This window comes from Chiloscyllium punctatum, chromosome 5 (genome assembly GCF_047496795.1).
Source record: "Chiloscyllium punctatum isolate Juve2018m chromosome 5, sChiPun1.3, whole genome shotgun sequence".
NCBI classification, from domain to species: Eukaryota; Metazoa; Chordata; class Chondrichthyes; order Orectolobiformes; family Hemiscylliidae; genus Chiloscyllium; species Chiloscyllium punctatum.
Genome location: NC_092743.1, coordinates 136,645,496 through 136,660,344, shown reverse-complemented (window position 1 = coordinate 136,660,344; position 14,849 = coordinate 136,645,496). Strand labels below are relative to the sequence as shown.

Genomic DNA, 14,849 nt, shown 5'->3' with positions numbered 1-14,849 from the left:
CAATGGCAGCAATGTGTACCATCTACAAGATGCACTGTAATAAGTCCCCACAGCTCTTCTGATAGCATCTTCCAAACTTAGGACATGGTGAGCAGATGCATGGAATCACCATCATTTGCAAGTTCCTCTCCAAGTCACAAATATCCTGATTTGGAATTATATCACCATGCTGCTGGGTCAAAATCCTGCAGCTCCCTACCTATCAGTACATGGGTGTGTCTACACCCGAAAGACTACAGCAATTGAAGGAGGTATCTTACCAATACCTTCTCTAGAAGAAATTAGAAGTGGGCAAAAGGTGTCAGCCTAGCAAACAACACACAACTTGTGCACAAAGAAAATAGTGTACAGAGACACAGGAGAGAATCAATCATTTGCTTATTCACATGCTTCAACTTCTTCCTCGATCAATTTGTGGGGTGGCTATGTTGGTATGGGATGATATTCAGTCCCTTGCGCGGGGGGGCCCAGAATCAGGGGATGTAGAGTCAGTATGGATACAGCTGAGAAACTCTAAGGGTAAAAAGACCCTCTTGGGAGTTATCTACAGGCCCCCAAACAGTAGTCTGGATGTCGGATGGAAGTTAAATCAGGAGGTGAAATTTCCTGTTGCAAGGATGTTGCTACAGTTGTTATGGGGGATTTCAACATGCAGGTAGACTGGGAGAATCAGGATGGTATTGGACCTCAAGAAAGAGACTTTGTGGAGTGCCTCAGAGATGGATTCTTAGAACAGCTGGTGCTGGAGCCTACCAGGGAGAAGGCAATTCTGGATCTGGTATTGTGCAACGAACCAGAATTGATCAGGGACCTTGAAGTGAAGGAGCTACTGGGAAGTAGTGACCATAATACAATAAGCGTCAATCTGCAATTTGAGAGGGAGAGGGTACAATCGGAAGTGACAATATTTCTGTTGAATAAAAGGGAGTTATGAGGGAGGAGCTGGCCAAAGTTCAATGGTGCAATACCTTAGCAGGGATGACAGTGGAGGAACAATGGCAGATATTTCTGTGTATAATGCAGAAGATGCAGGATCAATTCATTCCAAAAAGGAAGATAGATCCTAGGAGGAGGCATGGGTGGCCGTGGCTGACAAGGGAAGTTAACAAACATATAAAGTTAAAAGGTGAAAAAGTATAACATAGCAAAGATAAGTGGGAAAATGGAGGACTGGGAAGCTTTTAAAGAACAGAGGATTACTAAGAAGGAAGTGCGCAGAGAAAAAATAAGGTAAACTGGCCAAAAATATAAAAGGAGGATAGTAAAAGCTTTTTAGGTATATGAAAGGCAAAAAAATGGTTAAGACTAAAATTGGGGCCTTGAAGACAGAAACAGGGGAATATATTACAGGGAACAAAGAAATGGCAGAAGAATTGAATTGGTACTTCAGATCTGTGTTCAGTGAGGAAGACACAAGCAATCTCTCAGAGGTAACAGTGGCTGAAGGACCTGAACTTATGGGAATTTACATTTGCCAGGAATTGGTGTTGGAGAGACTGTTAGGTCTGAAGGTTAATAAGTCCCCGGGGCCTGATGGTCTATATCCCAGGGTACTGTAGGAGGTGGCTCGAGAAATCGTGGATGCATTGGTGATTATTTTCCAGAGTTCGATAGATTCGGGACCAGTTCCTACGGATTGGAGGGTGGCTAATGTTGTACCACATTTTAAGAAAGGTGGGAGAGAGAAAGCAGGAAATTATAGACCAGTTAATCTGACCTCAGTGGTGCGAAAGATGCTGGAGTCTATTATAAAGGATGCAATTACGACACATCTGGATAGTCGTAACAGGATAGGACAGAGTCAGCATGGATTTATGAAGGGTAAATCATGCTTGACTAATCTTCTGGAAGTTTTTGAGGATGTAACTCTGAAGATGGACGAGGGAGATCCAGTAGATGTAGTGTACCTGGACTTTCAGCAAGCTTTTGATAAAATCCCACATAGGAGGTTAGGGAGCAAAATTAGGGCGTATGGTATTGGGGGCAAAGTACTAACTTGGATTGAAAGTTGGTTGGCTGACAGGAAACAAAGAGTAGTGATAAACAGCTACATTTCAGAATGGCAGGCAGTGACCAGTGGGGTACCGCAGGGATCAGTACTGGGACCGCAGCTTTTTACAATATATATTAATGATATAAAAGATGGTATTAGTAATAACATCAGCAAAATTTGCTGATGATACTAAGCTGGGTGGCAGGGTGAAATGTGAGGAGGATGTTAGGAGATTACAGGGTGACCTGGACAGGTTAGGTGAGTGGTCAGGTGCATGGCAGATGCAGTTTAATGTGGATTAATGTATGGTTATCCACTTTGGTGGCAAGAACAGGAAGGCAGATTACAACCTAAATTGATTCCACTTAGGTAAAGGGGCAGTACAAAGAGATCTGGGTGTTCTTATACACCAGTCAATGAAGGCAAGCATGCAGGTACAGCAGGTAGTGAAGTAGGCTAATAGCATGCTAGCCTTCATAACAAGAGGGATTGAGTATAGAAGCAAAGAGGTTCTTCTGCAGCTGTACAGGGCCCTGGTGAGACCACACCTGGAGTACTGTGCGCAGTTCTGGTCTCCAAATTTGAGGAAAGACATTCTGGCTATTGAGGGAGTGCAGCATAGGTTCACGAGGTCAATTCCTGGAATGGCGGGACTATATTACGCTGAAAGACTGGAGCGACTGGGCTTATATACCCTTGAGTTTAGAAGACAGAGGAGATCTGATTGTAAGACAAGATTATTAAAGGATTGGACACTTTGGAGGCAGGAAACATGCTTCCGCTGATGGGCGAGTGCCAAACCAGAGGACACAGCTTAAAAATACGGGGTAGACCATTTAGGACAGAGATGAGGAGAAATTTCTTCACCCAGAGTGGTGGCTGTGTGGAATGCTCTGCCCCAGAGGGCAGTGAAAAGCCCAGTCTCTGGATTCATTTAAGAAAGAGTTGAATAGAGCTCTCAAGGATAGTGGAATCAAGGGTTATGGAGATAAGGCAGGAACAGGATACTGATTAAGAAAACTTGGTACTACCTGCCTAAATACTGCTCATTTTCCTGGTCTTTTTATTTCACTTATTTTAGTCTTGGAATCTGCATTCTGGACCTTGGCCTTGATTTCCCAGTCATAAAAATATAAATACAGACGGCTAATTTTGATAAGAGGCAATTAAAATTTCTGCAGTCTACAGTAACCACAGTTCTTACTATGAAAATTAATTTAAAACAAGCCAAAACATGAGAATATTATGAAAAAACACAACTGGAATAAAAAGCATTAAATAAGTAAAATTAAGGTACATTATATGGATTGTGATTTGGAGATGCCGGTGTTGGACTGGGGTGTACAAAGTTAAAAATCCCACAATACCAGGTTATAGTCCAACAGGTTTAATTGGAAACACTAGCTTTTGGAGTGCTGCTCCTTCATCAAGTGGTTGTGGGGTAAACAATTGTAAGACACAGAATTTATAGCAAAAGTTTACAGTGTGATGTAACTGAAATTATACACTGAAAAGTACCTTGATTGTTGAGTCTTTCATCTATTAGAATGACTATGATAGTTTCACTTTTTTCATATGTAAATCACAAAATTTTTTTTTTCAAAAGTTACATTCTCAGGTTAACTATAACAATTGGGGGCAGCGCAGATAATATGTTGAAGGCGTTAGCCCCGTGTTCCCTGTCTGTGCCATAATGCTTAGACCAAGTACAAATTCACCCCATAAACAAACGTATGTGCGTGCACATGCACATCTGTCTGTCTGGGATGGGGAGTTGAGCGAGAGAGAACACGAGAGCAAGAGAGGAGAGCAAGAGCGCGTGTGTATATACACAAGTGTCTAAATAGGTGAGAGGGGACATGTGAGTGTGGGAGTGTGTCTGTCGGTAGGTAGGTGCGTGTGCGCATGCCTGGGGTGGGGGGGTTGTGAGTGTCTGTGAGAGACAAAGGCAGGGGTGTGTGTATGTGTGTGTGTGTGTGCGTGCAAGTAAAGTGGTCTAAGTCTGTGAGAGGATGCACGTGGGTGTGCGCGCGTATGTAGGAGAGACTGAGAGAGTGCGTTTACAACAGTGTATAGTGCAATGGTGGTCACCTGTAGTGTGACATGAACCCAAGGTCCCGATTGAGGCCTTCCTTATGGATATGGAACATAGCTATCAAGCTCCGCTCAGCCAGTTTTTGCTGCTGCCTGTCCCGAAGTCTGCCTTGGAGGTTGGTCACCCAAAGGTCAAAGTTCGAATGTCCTTGACCACTGAAGCATTCCCCAACTGGGAAGACACTCAGACCCTCACCCCAGGCACGCGCACACGCACACACACACCCCCTCTCACAAACGTAGACACTTTACACTCACATACACACAAAAATGCACTCTCACACTCACAACTCCCCATCTCAGAAACAGACAGACACCTATATTATGCTTATGGGGTGAATTTGTACTTGCAGAGTTACATTGTACTTTGCTCAAAAACTGCATGAATCCATGTAAGACTCTGTTAACTCACTTTTTAGATTGGAATCAGTCTAAACATTATGGCACAGACAACAGCACACAGGAGGCTAACACCTTCAATGGGACTTCAATGTTGTGGCCATTTCAGAGACATGGATAGAGCAGGGACAGGAATGGTTGTTGCAGGTTCTAGGGTTTAGATGTTTCAGCAAGAACAGAGAAGATGGCAAAAGAGGGGGAGGTGTGGCATTGTTGGTCAAGGACAGTATTACAGTTGCAGAAAGGATGTTTGGGGACTCATCAACTGAGGTAGTATGGACTGAGGTTAGAAACAGGAAAGGAGAGTCACTCTGTTGGGAGTTTTCTATAGGCCACTGAATAGTTCCAGAGATGTACAGGAAAGGATAGCAAAGATGATTCTCGATAGGAGTGAGAGAGACAGGGTAGTTGTCATGGGGGACTTCAACTTTCCAAATATTGACTGCAAACACTATAATACGAGTATAGATGGGTCAGCTTTTGTCCAGTGTGTGCAGGAGGGCTTCCTGACACAGTATGTAGACAGGCCAACAAGGGGCAAAGCCACATTAGATTTGGTACTGGGTAATGAGCCCGGCCAGGTGTTAGACTTGGAAGTGGGTGAGCACTTTGGGGATAGCGATCACAATTCTGCTATGTTTACTTTAGTGATAGAAAGGGATAGGTGTATACCACTGGGCAAGAGTTACAGCTGGGGGAAAGGCAATTACAATGTGATTAGGCAAGATTTAGGAAGCATAGGATGGGGAAGGAAACTGCAGGGGATGGGCACATTAGAAATGTGGAGCTTATTCAAGGAAAAGCTCCTGTGTGTCCCAGATAAGTATGTACCTGTCAGGCAGGGAGGAAGCTGTAGAGCGCGGGAGCCGTGGTTTACGAAGGAAGTGGAATCTCTGGTCAAGAGGAAGGCGGCGGCTTATGTTAGGATGAGGAGATGTGAAGACTCAGGTAGGGCGCTTGAGGGTTACAAGGTAGCCAGGAAAGACCTAAAGAGAGAGCTCAGAAGAGCCAGGAGGAGACATGAGAAGTTGTTGGCAGATAGGATCAGGGTAAACCCAAAGGCTTTCTTTTGGTATTTAAGGAATAAAAGAATGACGAGAGCAAGATTAGGGCCAATCAAGGATAGTAATGGGAAGATGTGTGTGGAGTCAGAGGAGAGAGGGGAAGCACAAAATGAATATTTTTCGACAGTATTCACTCTAGAAAACGACAATGTTGCAGAGGACAATGCGGAGATACAGGCTACTAGACTAGGTGGGATTGAGGTTCACAAGGAAGAGGTATTGGAAATCCTGCAGTGTGAGAAAATAGATCAGTCCCCTGGGCCAGATGGGATTTATCCTAGGATGCCAGGGAGGAGATTGCTGAGCCTTTGGCATTGATCTTTAAATCGTTACTGTCTGCAGGAATAGTGCAAGACTGGAGGAATGCAAATGTGGTTCCCCTGTTCAAGAAGGGGAGTAGAGACAACCCTGGTAATTCAGTTGTTGGTAAAGTATCGGAAAAGGTTATAAGAGATAGGGTTTATAATCATCTAGAAAAGAATAATTTGGTTAGGGATAGTCAGCATGGTTTTGTGAAGGGTAGGTCGTGCCTCACAAACCTTATTGAGTTCTTTGAGAAGGTGACCAAACAGGTAGATGAGAGTAAACCTGTTGATGTGGTGTACATGGATTTCAGCAAGGCGTTTGATAAGGTCCCCCACAGTAGGCTATTGTACAAAATGCGGAGGAATGGGATTGTGGGAGATATAGCAGTTTGGATCAGTGATTGGCTTGTTGAAAGAAGACGAGGGTGGTGGTTGATGGGAAATGTTCATCCTGGAGTCCATTTACTAGTGGTGTACTGCAACGGTCGGTGTTGGGTCCACTGCTGTTCGTCATTTTTATAAATGACCAGGATGAGGGCGTAGAAGGGTGGATTAGTAAATTTGCAGACGATTCAGGTCAGTGGATAGTGATGAAGGATGTTGTAGGTTAAAGAGAAACATAGATAAGCTGCAGATCTGGGCTGAGAGGTAGCAAATGGAGTTTAATGCGGATAAGCATGAGGTGATTCACTTTGGTCGGAGTAACCGGAATGCAAAGTACTGGGCTAATGGTAAGATTCTTGGTAGTGCAGATGAACAGAGAGATTGGTGTCCACGTACACAGATCTTTGAAAGTTGCCACCCAGGTTGACAGGGTTGTTAAGAAGGCATACACTGTTTTAGCTTTTATTATTAGAGGGATCAAGTTCCGGAACCATGAGGTTATGCTGCAGCTGTACAAAACTTTGGTGCGGCCGCACTTGGAGTATTGTGTACAGTTCTGGTCACCGCATTATAAGAAGGATGTGGAAGCTTTGGAAAGGGTGCAGAGGAGATTTACTAGGATGTTGCCTGGTATGGAGGGAAGGTCTTATGAGGAAAGGCTGAGGGCCTTGAGGCTGTTTTCGTTAGAGAGAAGAAGGTTGAGAGATGGCTTAATAGAGACATATAAGATAATCAGAGGGTTAGATAGGGTTGACAGGGAGAGCTTTTTTCCAAGTATGGTGACGGCGAGCACGAGGGGACATAGCTTTAAATTGAGGGGCGATAGATATAGGACAGATGTCAGAGGTAGCTTCTTTACTCAGAGAGTAGCAAGGGTATGGAATGCTTTGCCTGCAACGGTAGTAAATTTGCCAACTATAAGTACATTTAAGTCGTCACTGGACAAGCATATGGACATACATGGAACAGTGTAGGTTAGATGGGCTTCAGATTGGTATGACAGGTCAGCGCAACATCGAGGGCCGAAGGGCCTGTACTGTGTTGTAATGTTCTAGATTATCGTGCTGCCACCAGTTGTTACAAGTTAACCTGAGAAAGTAACTTTTTTAAAAAAAACGTTTTGTGATTTACACATGAAAGAAGTGAAACTATCATAACACGGTGGGAGGAATGCTGACTTTCACTGCTGCTATAGTTCGATTAGATCACAATTGAAGTTATTGCATTTAAGCAGCCTCTGGTAAGTGATGCCTTCCATCTTCACTGAAATGTAATGACTTATAGGACTTACACTCATGAGATTAATCAACCTAACTGTATCCACATTTTCTCCCCAAATATTGATACTTATGATGACATCCCAAGCTATTGTTGAAGTTACCAAGTCCATATGCTCCCAGGCAGATTAGTCAGGATATATGACAAAGTAACAGGCCCAACTTTTCAATGCCATGGTTTCTGCTCCATTCAACCATTCTCTCCTCTTTTGTCAAAAATCAACCGAAACTATGCTTTCCATTCTCCCATAAAAGCTAGTCTATTTTTCCCTATCAATACCTTTTGCTTCAATCACCTTCACTGTTTTCGATCAATAATGGAACAAACCAATTGGGAAGGTAGAAAAAGCTGATGACAAAAGAAACTACTAGATGGCAAGGTAGAGAGGAGAAATGTCAGTCGACCCCAGGCCAATACTACTTACTTGTGACAACTGCAAAAGGGATAAGGTTAGAGCAGACAGAAGGGATACAACCTACCAATTCCTTTCCTCACATGTAAACTCATGCATTTCTGATATCATTGAAAATCTGCTCTGCACCCTCTCCACTGAACACTAGCTCAATAGATTTTTCTATTACTTCTCAATTCATCTCAAAAATTATTGCTTGGCTTGCCATTTGGCATTTTGTTTAAAAGAAAAAGGACTTGTTAAACTTCCTTATTCTTCATTACAAAATTCGCACCTCACTTGTTTCTGTTGAGCTATATTTGCCAATTATTTTCTCATTCAGTTAGTTTAACGTCCTCTTCTAATTTGTTTCAGCCCTCCTCTGTATTGAATATCCCTCTCCCAATTTGGTGTCATCCACAAATTTAGAATTTGTATTTTTGATTCCAAAAGCCATGTAGTATACAAATGGTAACCAGTTGTCATCCCAGCATTGATCCTTATGGAACACCACTTCCTACCTTCTAAACCTCTGAATGTCTACCCTTTATTCTTATTCTTAGCTTTGTCATGAAGCCAACTGAGCAATCGTTGCTGCCATTTCATTCTGCCCCAATTCCACATGCTTGAACTTTATTCAACTTTTATTATGGGCCACAATATCAAAGGTCTTCTTAAAATCCATGCAATTACATCTAAAAGTGCAGCCTTACAAAGATAAACTTCAAGGATTTGATCTATATTGCTGAGACTAAAGTTGAACTTTCACTTTGTTCACTCTCGTCTGCATTCCTTTCATCTTTAATGATCCTGAAGTCATAATAACAAGTCCCAGAAATGAAATACTAAGTCGACCAAGTTCAGCAGGAGTATAGCTATTAAGATATTGGAACAGTAATCAATGCATGTTGGCCATTAGAACTTGATTAACTGAACACAACACATCATTTGTACTTTATGTTAATAATATTCAACTTGATAATTGTATGCATTAAGCAACTTACCCTGCTCTTTTATATGACGGATTCGTTTCACAGTTTCTTTTAAGATTGCACATTTGTCTGGTTTTACATTGAAGTTGTCAATATCATTAAAATTAGCAAATATCAGCTCAGCAAGTTCTTCGATATATTTATTCTCTTGCTCCCGATGACGTTTCTCAGTGCTGCGTTTAGGGCTGTTGAAACACAAAAGCATCAATACTAAGTGCTAGAAATGAAAAAGAAATTTTTGCTCTATTAGATGTAAGCAATTTAAATAGTGGTGTTATTGCAGTTCCATCAATACAAACAAGATTGCAAAGGGATAGCTACACATTCTCAGATTGCAAGAATGTTTTACCCAAAGTAATAAATAAAAATAAAATTAACATATACTGTTTTTCATCATCAATTGTATACGTTTCAGCGCAAAAGTAGTCATAAATTGATTTCCAATAATCTGAAGCACAAGCTAAAAGTTAAAAAAAAAAGCTGAACTGTTTACATTTTTTTTGGTGGCCAAATTATTATGGAAGGTGTAGGCCAGAGACCGCCCCCGCCCGCCCCCAAAATCCGGTTCCACCATTCAACTTGGTTGGATTAGATTAGATTAGATTACTTACAGTGTGGAAACAGGCCCTTCGGCCCAACAAGTCCACACCGCCCCACCGAAGCGCAACCCACCCATACCCCTACATCTACCCCTTACCTAACACTACGGGCAATTTAACATGGCCAATTCACCTGACCTGCACATCTTTGGACAGTGGGAGGAAACCGGAGCACCTGGAGGAAACCCACGCAGACACGGGGAGAACGTGCAAACTCCACACAGTCAGTCGCCTGAGGCGGGAATTGAACCCTGGTCTCTGGCGCTGTGAGGCAGCAGTGCTAACCACTGTGCCACCGTGCCGCCCCTATGTACCTCACCGGCATTACCTACCATTAATCCAACTCTATGCCCTTGCCAGGTAAGAAAATTTCAAATGGCTCAATGTTTATCACTTTTCAGGGAAGAGATCACGTTTCACTGCCATCGGTGCAGAAAATGGCTACCTAATTTACTTCCTGAATTACCTAATGGCTAATGTTAAGACCGTGCCCTATTTTTACAGATTTCCCCACCAGAGGAAGTAACTACCCTACTTATGTACATTGAATCATTTTAAACACTTTATAATCTTGAGGGAATGTAATCCAAGTTCACAGAACTGGCCCCTACAATTAAGCTTTTAGCAGCATTACCATTTTGCTGAACCAAAACCACGCCATCCCCAGTGCCAACATATGCTTCCTGAAGCTCAGTGCAGAAAACTAACAATATCAGAGACGGAGTTGGACTATTGCTCTATACAAGCATAGCCACCTCATTTTTGTACTCCAACCCATTGAGAAAAGGCCAAAGGTTTGTCAGCTTTACTGATAATCTTTGACAGACTTGAAAAAAGCCTTTGATAGACATGTCAAGTTTCATAAATGTGAGTTTATCCACTTTTGGTAGCAAATAAACAGGGCGGCAGATAATTATCTGAAGGTCTATAAAATGAGGGGGCAATGTGCAATGAGACATGGGTATCCTTGTACACCAGTCAGTGAAGTTAAGCATGCAGATACAGTTGGTGTTTAAAAAAAGACAAATTATATATTAGCCTTCAAAACAAAACAGTTTTAAATTCAAACAGGGACAAGGATAACTTGCTACAATTATACAAGACTTTGGTGAGGCCACAATTGGAATTTTATGTGCAATTTGGATTTCCTTATCCGAGAAAGGATGTTCTTGCTATACAGGGATTGCAGCAAATGGTTACCAAATTGATCCCTGGGATGGCAGGATTGACATATGAGGAGAGGTTGAGATTACATTCTCTCGAGTTCAGGAGGAGGCAGGATCTCATAGAAGCCTATAAAATTCTAACAGGACTACTCAGGGTAGATGCTGGAAGAGTATTTCCAAATGGTGGAAAAGTCCAGAACTAGGGGTCACAGTCTAAGGATATGAGGGAAACCATTTACAACTTAGATGAGGAGAAATTCCTTCACCCAGAGAGGGCAAGCCTGTGGAATTCACCACTTCAGAAAGTAATTGAAGCCAAAACATTGTATGATTTTGAGGAAGAGTTTGATATAGTATTTAAGGCAAAGGGGAATCAAACGATATGTTTGGGGGGGGAAGAGGTGGTGAAAACAGGCTATTGAGTTAGATGATCAGCCATGATCAGAATTAAAGACAAAATACACTTGAAGGGCCAAACAGTCTACCCCTGCTTCTGTTTCTATCAGAAATGTATGTCTCGCAGCATTCAACTTATTGCACTCCTCCACAATTGCTATTCATTATTCAAAATATTTCATTTTGTCCTTCTTAAATGAAAAGTGTATTACCAGAAGACCATGAGCTATCGGAGCAGAATTAGGCCATTTGGACCATCGGGTCTGCTCCACCATTCTATCATTACCGATACATTTCTCAACCCTGTTCTCCTGCCTCTTCCCCACTGCCCCGATCCCCTTACTAATCAGGAACTTTCTAGCTCTGTCCTAAAAACACTCAATGAACTGGTGACTACAGCACTATGCATCAATGAATACCACAGATTCACCATCATCTACATGAAGAAATTCCTCCACATCTGAGGCTATGCCCTCAGGTCCTAATAATGGAAACATCATCTTGTCCATTCTGCCCAGGCCTTTACTAATACCCAGGGCTATCTTATTTAGCAGCCTGCTGTGCAGCACCCTATCAAAGGCCTTCTGGAAATCCAAACAGATCATGTCCACTGTCTCTCCTTTATCTAATTTGTCGGTCACTCCCTCAAAGAATTCAAGCAGACATTGACTAAACCTTGTTGACTCAGTCCTATTTTACCAGGCACTCCTAAATACCCTGCAATGTCATCCTTAATAACAGACTCTAAAATCTTATCAAGGATGGAGGTCAGGCTAACTGGCCTGTAATTTCCTGTCTTCTGCTTCGCTCCCTTCTTAACCATTGGCCATTTTCCAATTCTCTAGAATCCTCCCTATTTCGAGTGATTCCTGAAAATTCAACACCATTGCCTCAATAATTTCCTCAGCCATCTCCCTTACAATTCTGGGGTGTAGTCTATCTGGTCCACCTTCACATCTTTCAGTTTCCCAGCAATCTCTCCTTAGTGATGGCCACTACACTCACCTCTGTCCCCTGAATGTCTTTAAAGTTCTGGTATGTACTGGTGCCTTCCACCACGAAGACTGATGCAAAGGATCTATTCAGTGCCTCCACCATTTCTCAGCTCCCTGTTACTATTTCTTCAGGTTCATTTTCTAGTGGGCCAATGCCACTCTTGCTTCTCTCTTACCTTTTATATATTTTTTAAAAACTCTTGCAATCTCCTCATATCACTAGCCATCTGACCCCTTAAATGTTTTTTAAGTTGTCCTCTGGTTTTTAAAGGCTTCCTAATCCTCTAGTTTCCCACTGATCTTCATCTCACAGTATGGTTTTTGTTTTGTCTTTACGCTGTCCCAGACTTTCCTAGTCAACCATGGTTGCCTTATCCCCCCTTCAATATGCTTCTTCTTCCTTCCTTGGGATAATTTTCTGCTGTGCCTCCTTGAATTTGACCCAGAAACTCCTGCCATTACTGCACCACTGCCTTCCCTGCTAGACTCCACTTACAATCAACTCAGGCCAGCTCCTCCCTCATGTCTTTGTAGTTACCTTTACTCAGTTGTAATACCATTATGATGCCAGCCTCTCCTCCTCAAATTGTAGGGAAAATTCTATCATAAGACGGTCACTGCCCGCTAAAAGGTTTCTTCACCTTAAAATTCCCCAATCAAGTCTACCTCATTAATTATTACTTTGTCTCCTTCTGTTCAACCAAATACACATGAGTTTTCATTTTTGCTAATAATCTCTTCAGCAAAATCTAATAAAGTACCTTCCAGACACTAATTGTTATAGATGGAAGAGAAAACTCATTGATGGGATTGAAGATTGATACAAACAGAAACAAAACAAAATAGGATGACAAGACCATTTGGGCCTTCAAGCCTGCACCGCCATCTTATATGATCATGGCTGATCATGCAATTTCAGTATCCCATTACCACTTCCTTTCCATATCTCTTGAGCCCTTTAATTGCCCAGGGCCTGGTAATCTTCAACCCAGAGTACTTAAAGCAGTAGCCCTAGAAATAGTGGATGCATTAGTGGTCACCTTTCAAGATTCTTCAGACTCTGGAACTGCTTCAACAGATTGGATAACACCAAATATAACCCTGCTATTTAAAAAAGGAGGTAGAAAGAAAACAGGGAATTATAGACCAGTTAGTCTCAAGTCAGTGGTGGGGAGGATGCTAGATTTTAAAGCAAAGCACTTAGAAAACAGTAGAACAGACCACATGGATTTCTAAAAATGAAATCATGATTGACAAATCTACTGGATAATCTTTGAGGATGCACCTAGTAGAGTTAATCTGGGGTTGCCAGTAGACGTGGTTTACTTAGGATTCTCAGAAGGCTTTGACAAAGCCCCACATAAGGGATTCATCTGTAAAATTAAAGCAGTTGGGATTGGGGGTCATGATTTGAGACAAATATAAAATTGGTTAGCAGGCAGGAAACAAAGAAAGAACAAATTCAATACGTGGAACACAGATAATGTGGGCGGCACGGTGGCACAGTGGTTAGCACTGTTGCCTCACAGCGCCGGAGACCCGGGTTCAATTCCTGCCTCAGGCGACTGACTGTGTGGAGTTTGCACGTTCTCCCCGTGTCTGCGTGGGTTTCCTCCCACAGTCCAAAGATGTGCAGGTCAGGTGAATTGACCATGCTAAATTGCCCGTAGTGTTAGGTAAGGGGTAAATGTAAGGGTATGGGTGGGTTGTGCTTCGGCGGGTCGGTGTGGACTTGTTGGGCCGAAGGGCCTGTTTCCACACTAAGTAATCTAATCTGTAATAATCACAATACAGAGGAACCTCTATCCGGCATCTATTATCTGAATACCGGATTATCCAGCAGGATTGCAAGGTGCAGATGCTTGGCTAAAGTAGGTTAACCGACATTCAATTACCTGGAATTCAATTAACCGAACAAAATACACCCCACCCTTGTCCTTCAAGTAATCGAGGTTCCTCTGTATATGTTAATAATGTAGATGAGGGAACTAAATATACTCTTCCAAGATTAGCAGATGACAAAGCTGGGTGGAAAGGTAAGCTAGGAGGAGGATGCAGAAATGTTGCAATGTGATTTGGATAGGCTAACTGAGTGGTTAGACGCTTGATAGATGTGACATGATGTGGATAAATGTGAGGCTATCCACTCTGATAGCAAGAATGGCAGAAAATTATTTGGATGGCCGTAAACAGAGTGGAAATGTTCAATGAGTGCTGGGTGCCCTCATTCACAAGTTACTGAAAGTAAATGCAAAAGGTGCATCAGGCAGTAAAGGCAGCAAAATTTATGTTTGCCTTCATCGCAAGAGATTTCAAGAGGAACAAGGATGCCTTGCTGCAATTATACAGGGCATTGGTGAGGCCACATCTGCAATATTGTGTGCACTTTCAGTCTCCTTATCCAAGGAAGGATGTTCTTGCCATGAAGGGAGTTCAACAAAAACTTTACCAAATTGATTCATGGGGTGACAAGACTGATGTATGAGGAGAGACTGAGTCAATTGCATTCATTAAAAGTTTAGAAGAATGAGGGGCCAATTTCAAAAATCTATACAAGCCATTCTGCTAGAACGCGCACTTTGATAACGCAAATTAGCTGTAATGCAATTGACAAATTAAGGACACCGTTCTTAAAGTGCACACTATTAAGACACATGTTGGCTTCTAATGCTAATACACCACCAACACTAAGTGCTGACCCTAAAGTGTGATTTTTCTATAATGTGGGGTTGCATAAAAATACAACCATCGCATTATAGAAGAACTACCTGTAAAATTCTGACAGGGGCTAGA

General features: G+C 42.3%; 1 protein-coding gene across 11 annotated transcripts in view; it reads right to left on the bottom strand.

The window, feature by feature from the left end:
* Positions 1–14,849, bottom strand: part of ncoa2 (nuclear receptor coactivator 2) — a 308,555-nt gene that overhangs the window by 102,430 nt on the left and 191,276 nt on the right. For all 11 annotated transcript variants that reach the window (XM_072571432.1, XM_072571438.1, XM_072571441.1 and 8 more), the window contains one exon: positions 8,913–9,085. In XM_072571432.1, the coding sequence (XP_072427533.1) occupies positions 8,913–9,085 (173 nt within the window). The remainder of the gene's footprint in view (positions 1–8,912; positions 9,086–14,849) is intronic.